General features: G+C 43.0%; 1 protein-coding gene across 1 annotated transcript; it reads left to right on the top strand.

Moving 5' to 3' along the window:
• The first annotated feature begins 6,394 nt into the window (after positions 1-6,394).
• On the top strand, positions 6,395-7,009 carry LOC135499216 (ribonuclease H-like). The gene has a single exon (XM_064789879.1). The coding sequence runs from the start codon at positions 6,395-6,397 to the stop codon at positions 7,007-7,009; it is 615 nt and encodes a 204-aa protein (XP_064645949.1).
• The last annotated feature ends 1,610 nt before the right edge of the window (positions 7,010-8,619 follow it).

The following is an 8,619-nucleotide window of genomic DNA, read 5'->3' as shown; positions in this document are numbered from 1 at the left end:
GCAAATGACCTTGTGAGCTATAAATAGTAACTTCGCGGAATGCTATTTGGAAAGCTACATACCCAAAACTAAATAAAAATTATGTCTGTTTGTGCCTAATGTGTGAATTTTGAATGACATACTATCATTTTCAAAGAAAGGCTATGTTATTTAAAAATTGATGAAGACTAACAGCAATATGAAGTCAGGCCACACCGATTTAAAAAGGGAAAATGCGATCGCCGTATTGGATGTAAGGAGTAGGTGTAATCTTAATGGTCTTAGTTTTCTATACATCAGGCCAGAGTCCTCTATTAAAACGTGTACATTACGTGTACATTGTTGTGCATAGGTTTTGGTAAAAAAAGTACTCATTGGACCAATCAATCTGCACAAAATTTTATATGTGTCAAGAAGAACCCTTTGCCAATAGCATAATAAAGTTTTAAAAAATTACAATACCGATTGCCTGAGAAAAAAAGATTTCCGTACACCATATCCATCAAAACGTCACTGGCGCATTGATATGGCCCTGTCAAAGTACAAGTTCTAAACTGACCAGTGAGACCACATTTTCTTAAATATATTATCAAAAAGCATATTTCTGTGATGGCCTGACTCTGTAGATTAAGAATCAACCACAGATTGAGAATTAATTCCACTTTGGTCCATCCCAGCCATGTATTTACCACAACTTGACATTTTGATAAGCTCTATGTGACTGTGCCACACTTCCGGTCGTGGATGAATACAGGTCTCTGCCCATCAACATAGCTTGGTTGGAAGGAAAAACGATCTATTACCACATTTCCCCCCAAAAGAGCTAAAATGCAGTAAAAATGCCATTTCAAACAGTGGATCCTTATCTTTCATTAATGATAAAAAATTAACAAGGTAGATAATTAATCACAGTACAAATGAAGTTCGGCGTTTGCCGCAGCCTTCGACATCGAGGTCAAGACAATACTCCGATCAGCAGCAAAAAACAGTTTTCAGTTTTTTGCCAGGAAAATTTTTATTTGTAGGGTAGAATCGCATTTATTTTAACATGTTTAAAACTGAGTAATAAAAGTACCAAGCAAAACGCATAGCCTGCCAGCCTTCCATTTTCCTAAAAATAGCGAGAGAAAAAAGTTATTTCATGAATTTGTAGCATTGCGGTAAAGCTTCTAGTTTCAGACAGATTACCTCATTTCCTCCATCAGATTTTCTTCTCCTAAAAACTGCAATGTTTTCATCCGACTGTTTGAGGTTCTTGGCTGGCGCAGGAACCACAATGCCAGAAGGCAACTCCTTTCATACACCTTGAGGCTAGGGTTCACCTTTGACACATTCAGTGTGCTTCCAACAAAAAATATCTATAACATATTACTCACAAACTGGAATATATTTATTTCAATGTATGATTTAGTTCCAACAGTTATCTTCCCATTTGCATAAAATTTTCAATTTTTACCTATTACAATAGAGTTAATTAGCTTTTAATTAGAGGTAAGTGGGCCACGTGGTTTTAAAACAGGGTGGTGTGACGCGTCTAGTGCTTTAGCGTAGTGTAGAGTAGCTATAGGTGCCTCAATACCTTTCTCGCTTTCAGCTTCTGCCGCTGGCTAGCCCTCGGGTAAAAAAAGGAGCAGATGTACTGTATGTAAGTCTCCTCCTGTCAGTACATAGCCTCTACTCTATCAAGACTCCAGCAGTTCCTATCCGGGGTGGCCTGCGGTAACTGGACACCTTGCGGCTCTAGGCAAAGCCTGCTGGGGATCTCGGAGCAGATTGGAGCCCCAGACGTGCAGTGTACGCAGGCCCACTGGCATGTGGACACGCCCTGGCACTCACCCATCCAATCTCCCCACAAAAGGGTCATTTGGCACGCCGAAGACGGAAACATCTGGCCAATTCGGCGCATAACTAGGATGTTACGCACTCTACTCTCATGATGGACAAACATAACCGTATTAGAGATGGTGCTCGATCTGTGAAGACCCACCAACTGGACGGGTGCCGGGCCCCAAGTCTCGATGGGGTCCACCACATGCTACGGGTGGTCCCTATACCATGTCTTGAGGAGCCAGGAGACATGTACAATGGATAAGGAGAAATCTACTGGCCAAATGAGCAAAGCCAAAGAAGATCAGGCAAGGATGCTGAACATTCTACAGTAGAATGCAGAGGGTATCTACAACAAGAAGGCCGCTCTCACCGAAAGGCTGCAAACAGAGAAGATAGATGTTGCTTGCATTCAGGAGGCCCACCTCACTGAAAGGCAAAGGTTCACCATGCGGGGATACCAAACAATCCGCATGGATCGCTTCGACAGACATAAGGGTGGAATCTTAGTCTTGGTACATAACTTTATCCCAGTACAAAACTTCACCATTGACACAAACAAGGAAGCAGAGATCAATGGAATCAAGCTGCTCACCAACAATCAGGAGATCAAGATCTATAACATCTGTTGCGCCGTTGACAAGCAACTACCTCTTGATAGACTGGAGATACCATAAGACCAATATATATATATGTTTATTTCGTAAATGAATAGAAGTACATTTATCTAGTGTATGTGTGAAAGTGCTAGCGTGCAGTGTGCTTAACAATGGATACCATTAAATATCATAAGAAAACACCGTGATTTCGTCAACCCTTTGCATTCTAAATACAAGCAATTTACTCTTGTGGCATTGAATTTTATACTATACTTTATGGAGAATTTGTCACAAACCCCGAGCATTGTCCACAAAGCTAAAAGCGACGGTGCTCCAATTATAACATCATCCGCGTAAGCGAATGCCCCACAAAAGATGTGACCTATATGGCAGCCGATACCTGTCTGCTGCAACCCATCCAGAAGCTCTCCTATGTACATATTGAACAGGGTTGGTGATGAAACACCGCACTGTTTTACGCCATTTGAAACCATAAAGGTGGGGGACGCATATTGGTCCAACTTAATACAAATTGTCTGTGGTATACAGAGTCAGTAGTAAACGTGATATAAGGGGACAAATACCTCTACCTCGCAGAATCTTAAAGAGCATGATGTAATTCACACAATCAAACGCTTTGGATGCATCAAGCATGACACAATACACAGGGTGTCATTGTTACTGAAATACCTATATAATAACTTCTTCAATCATAAAACTGCCACTTGTAGTTGACAGATTCTTTTTGAAACCAAATTGGCTGTCTTTTGTTGACAAAAACACACTATATTTATCTAGAATGATACAATCTAAAATCTTACCAATTATGCTACTCAGTGCAATACCAAGGTAATTCTCAGAAACATTAAATGATTTTCTCGTATTCTTAGGAATAGGGACAACAGTAGACGTAGAGAAATCACTAGGGCAGAAACCATGAGATATCATTGTGTTTAACACGAAGGTGAGATAAACATGCAGCTTCCGTTGTGCATAAAATTATTAGAGGATACGTTATTAATACTGTCCTTTTTACCCTTCTTCAGGCGTTTAATAGCGCCTGCTATACTGTCTACTTCGACATTGTAGGAGGTTTTTCATTTACCGACACAACAATTGTTTATGATATAATTTTCTATTTTACCCTGCAACAATTTCAAATCATCATCACGATGTGAGACAGAGTTATAGAGCGCTGGAGAGCTCTGTAATTATCAGCAAACAGATTACCTATTCCAACCTTCCCATCCATCTTTGTGGGCAATGACGTATACTTCCCCCGTACTTTCTTCACTTCTTCCCAAAAAACACGAGTACCTCTTCCATGAAGGATAAGCTAAATGCCAGAAGCTACAGACCCATCAGTCTCACAAGCAATGTGGGAAAGGTAATGGAGAGGCTTATCAACAACCGACTGACATGGCACCTGGAGGAGAAACAAGTTCTAACACCAGAACAAGCTGGCTTCAAAAGGCAACGATCTGCCGAATATCCGGTTACATTAGGTTACATCTCACAGAGTAATGAAGATGTATTCAAGACAAGGAGGTAACAGTAGCTGTCTTATAGACATGGGGAAAGCTTTCGACAAGGTGTGGAAGAAAGGAAGCTTAAACTACACCAAAGCGGAGTCACCGGTAACATGTACAAGTGGATTTCAAAGTACTTGCACAAAAGGAAAGCCAGAGTTCGCGTCCAAGGAAACCTCCGCAGGAAGAAGTTAATAAGGCAGGATGTACCGCAAGGAGGAGTACTATCCCCTACACTCTTTCTCATTTTCATCAACGATATCCTGGCTGGAATATCAAAGAAGGTCAAGGGAGCAATCTATGTAGATGACCTGGTACTTTGGTGCTCTGAAGTGAAGCTCAAAGTGGCCAGAAGCCACATTCAGTATGTCCTCAACCAACTCCAGAAGTGGACCGCGAAATGGCTGACCACCGTGAACACCCACAAGACAGTATACACCATCTTCAGCCTCTCAACGAAACAACAGAAGATACTGCTCACACTGAATGGCGAACCCCTAAAAATGGAGCCGTCCCCAATCTACCTCGGAGTAACTTTCGACAAGCGACTGACATGGAGAGCCAACACAGACAAGAGTACTGCCAAAGCGAAAAAAAACGTAGGTCTAATGAAGAAGATCTCAAGTAGCCAGTGGGGTGCTGACAGCAGGATTCTCAAGAAGCTCTATGTTGGAAGCGTACGCCCAGTGCTTGAGTACGTGATGCTTGCAATGTCAATTGCCACCAAATCCAACATGGCGCGGCTAAACTGAGTACCAAATCAAGCTGCAAGAATCATCACTGGAAGAATGAAATTGACTCCAATTGCTGCAATGGAGACCCACGCATCATTGCAGCCCCTAGTAGACTGCAGGGACACCAAAGTGATGATGGAAGCCGAAAAGTGCAAGAGAATGACCAACTATCCAATGCACCACAGAAGTCAAAGAGGAGTGAAAAAACGCCTTAAAGGCCATATATCAAGGTTTTTTGCCATTTTCTGCTGTAAGACGATTTCAAAAGTGTACCTAACACTTTATACAATACAGAAAACCAAATGCAATTAGCTCCATCCATTTTGAAGATATAGCCAATTATGTGTTTGACAACTTGATTACCTGATCAGGCTAGCAACTGGCTTGTTAGAGCCAGGCGGCGGGTTCAGCAAAAGTTGTGATGTAGATCAGGTTATCTGTACATGTCATGCAATCATAAAAGCAGGAGGGCCTTAATTAATTATGCACACCTGGAAGTAATGTGTTCATTCACTATGGTGTATTGTATGGCTCCAAATTGTGTCAAGTATAGCACAAAGAACAATCGAATGACGGATGGGACCCATTTTCATGAATTTCCAAAGCCAGTTGAACGAGAGAGGAGGAAGCGGTGGATTCAGAAGTGCAAACGTTTGGAGTGTTGGAAGCCTGGGCCTTCGGCCAAACTTTGCAGTGATCACTTTATCGATACGGATTATCACATGAAGCCGGATATCTGCATCCAACTGAATATTAAATGCCACTTGTTAAAAACAGCTGTTCCAACCATGTCAATTGCATTTAATGCCCGAGGCTGCTGAGGTCGGTTGTTATACATAATGTGTAGGCCCTATTGGGGCCTGTGATACCGCATAGTGTCTTCTTGTGTTCCAGCCATAGCAAGGTGACAGCGACACAGGTCAGTGTCAGTGACAGCCACTGTCAATGACAGATTATTGTCATCTGACATCTAGGCCTATCTAACGTTGCACGGCATTATATCGTCACGTCAAGATGATTGTGCATAATACCGTCACTTTTCAATAGTAGTTCAGCGTCATGACATAACTGGCGATACAACACTGACGAGGCGAAACAATATTGTGCAGCATTAGTCTGTTCAAAAATCATACATGTTATGCATCTGCAACCGTCTATCATTCAATGTCTTCTTTGCTATATCGGCAGGTCTGCCATGCAAATTGATTAACCACAAATTCTAATCACTTTCGTCCGAATGATCACTCTCATTATGATCTAGTGATATTAATGGCTCGAACATGTACGGCTCAACGTTTAAATATCCTTCTGTATCGACCAAAACATCCTCAAATTCACTGCTCTCACTCTCTGAACTGTATGCGGAAGCCATCTTGCTTTGTTCTGACTGACCTGATCTACGTCATCAAAAAATCCCTAGCGGCCACATGTGGAACTAATCTAAAGTTGTGTGTGGTGGGAAATTCAAATAGTTTAAAATTGAAAATTGAAATAACTAAATAATGACTTTATTATTAGAATTTTTTTAATGTCTGGGATCTTGTTTTTTTAACCCTCAACATATTTCATGAGTATCAAGCATGTTTTCAAACCTTGATATATGGCCTTTAAACGTGGAAGCTTTATCAGCCACAGCAAAGAATTGGAGAAAAAATAACCAGAACTCAGAGACACCATACCGAAGCCCATTCCAACAAGAAGATCACACCCAACACTCAACCCAAAGATGTCACCGAAAATCGAAACTGACATTCCAAGAATTCTTGCAAAGCAGCATCAAACGGATGAGGCAAGGAAAGCTCTCGCTCTGGAGCACATCCACCACAAGTACCCAAGCAAGAAGTGGACTCGTGCCCACACCGATGGTTCTGCAGCTGAAGCTACCAAAGATGGAGGGGCTGGCATCCTCATCAAGTTCAAGGCCAAGGAAGAGGAAATCGCCATACCAACTGGGAGATACTCCAGCAACTTCAGAGCGGAAGCGACAGCACTGCAAGAAGCGGCCAAGAGACTGGCACAGGGGAGAAGAAAAGCCCCAAAAAGCATTGTCATTTTCACTGACGCCCTCTTCGTCCTAGAAGCACACAAGAACCCCAGGAGCGAGGATCTAGACCACCTGATCACAGCTTTGAACATCCTTTGTAACTACAACAAGAAGGTCGTGCTGCAATGGATACCAACCCACTGTGACATTAGAGGCAACGAAAGAGTAGACCGTCTCGCAAATGAAGGAATTAGGATGGAGCAGACTGACCTGCATGAGCTTCTTCTACGACGAGGCCAAATAAACAGTCAAAACAGTCTTCAAGACCAAGTGGAAAAACAACCACCCCGAATATGACCAAAACAACTGCCACAACCTCACCAGGCCGAGCAAGCCATCATATTCCGCCTCCGAACCGATCATTGCAGACTAAAACACTGTATGTTCCACACGTTTGGAATCGGAGGGAGTGACCTGTACCCCTGCAGTTCCGAACCGATGACTGTCAGCCACATACTGTCCAAGTGCCCTGACCTATCAGCCCTAAGGGAGGAGATCTGGCCATCGGGAACCTCCATCAAGGACCAGTTATACGCGGGTGACCAGGACCAGCTAAGGAAGACGACGGCGTACACCGCTAGGACGGTACTGACCATCTAAGAGAGAACAAAGAAGAAGAAGATTAGAGGTCATAATTTGAGTTTTGAACAATCCTACACACTTAACGATGCGACATCATGTCATTTCGACTTGCACATCGAGGCATGGTGCGTGCAGGTGCTAACGATCCGTTTTTTCTAAAAATACATGCCCGCATGGCCCGACTAAAAGACGCAATTTTCTTTTAGGGGCAACTTAATTTTTCATATCAGCATTAGCTCATATATTATCCGTGTCTATGAGTTATATTATGCCGTCAGTTTTTTGGGGATGGCATTAGGGTAAATGTTTTTGTAGACTCGATAAGTCGCCCTTTTCGCCAATTCAATATGCCATGAATATGCCATGAGTCAAAACATTATTTACATCTTATTTGCATGTCAAAGGTTATTCGTTGACCAATCAAATATGTTTTAGATCAGCATGCGACCAGGGGCAGTGCAAGTCACCATATGAGCGCGCAATGACCCCTGGGTAAACGAGCTTGATAATAGTGATATAACTAAGTTGGGTAGGCCTATACACGTGATGTGCCTGTAACCGGTAGCTGTTGACCAACAGGTTTTGATAACACATCAGAAAAAAATAGCATTGCAAAGCGAGCATAACCCCTCAGCCTATTAAGGTTGAAGGTGAGTTAATGGTGAAGTTGGCTTAGTGGAGTGGCTAGTTTGCATATGGAAATTAAATTTGTGGAAACCTATTTTGAGGATGTGAGCGTGGCAGCCATATTGAATTTCGAATTGCGCTGATTTTCGAAAGGAACCTTCCCCTTACAAAACTGCATGAGGCCTACACCCACTAAAAATTGATTCCATCCTCCAAGCCGTTCTCCTCGAAATTGACGGAAACCGATTTCAAGCACGTTGCCCTGGTGACCATTTTGAGAATCAGAACGAGCCGGTTTTCGAAAGGAACACTAAGTATCCCGGGTGGAGTGTCGTCACAGGATGTTCTGCGCCGGAGATAGATATGGGGAAGAAAACCTTCCAGCACAGGAAAGATCCCGTGGACGGCATCCACCGACAGTTTCGGGGGAGGGGTGGGAGGGGACGAAAGCTGTCCGAGTGGCCCCGTTTCCTTATCATCGTAGGGGGTCCTACTAGTATAAATACGTTCCTAAAGACCCTTCCAGTCTTTGCCGAGTGCGGCAACCTCAGTACTGCAGTCCGGCCGATTCCAAAGAACATATGAATAAGTTGGTCTCGCTTCGAACACGCTTGGTGACGTCACACCACTCGGAATAACTAAGTATCCCGGGTGGAGTGTCGTCACAGGATGTTCTGCGCCGGAGATAGATATGGGGA

This window comes from Lineus longissimus, chromosome 14 (genome assembly GCF_910592395.1).
Source record: "Lineus longissimus chromosome 14, tnLinLong1.2, whole genome shotgun sequence".
NCBI classification, from domain to species: domain Eukaryota; kingdom Metazoa; phylum Nemertea; class Pilidiophora; order Heteronemertea; family Lineidae; genus Lineus; species Lineus longissimus.
This window is presented reverse-complemented; position numbering and strand designations above follow the sequence as displayed.

What these genes read in the sequence shown, in the direction of transcription:
- LOC135499216 (XM_064789879.1), top strand. Translation starts at nt 6,395, where the DNA reads ATGTCACCGAAAATCGAAACTGACATTCCAAGAATTCTTGCAAAGCAG.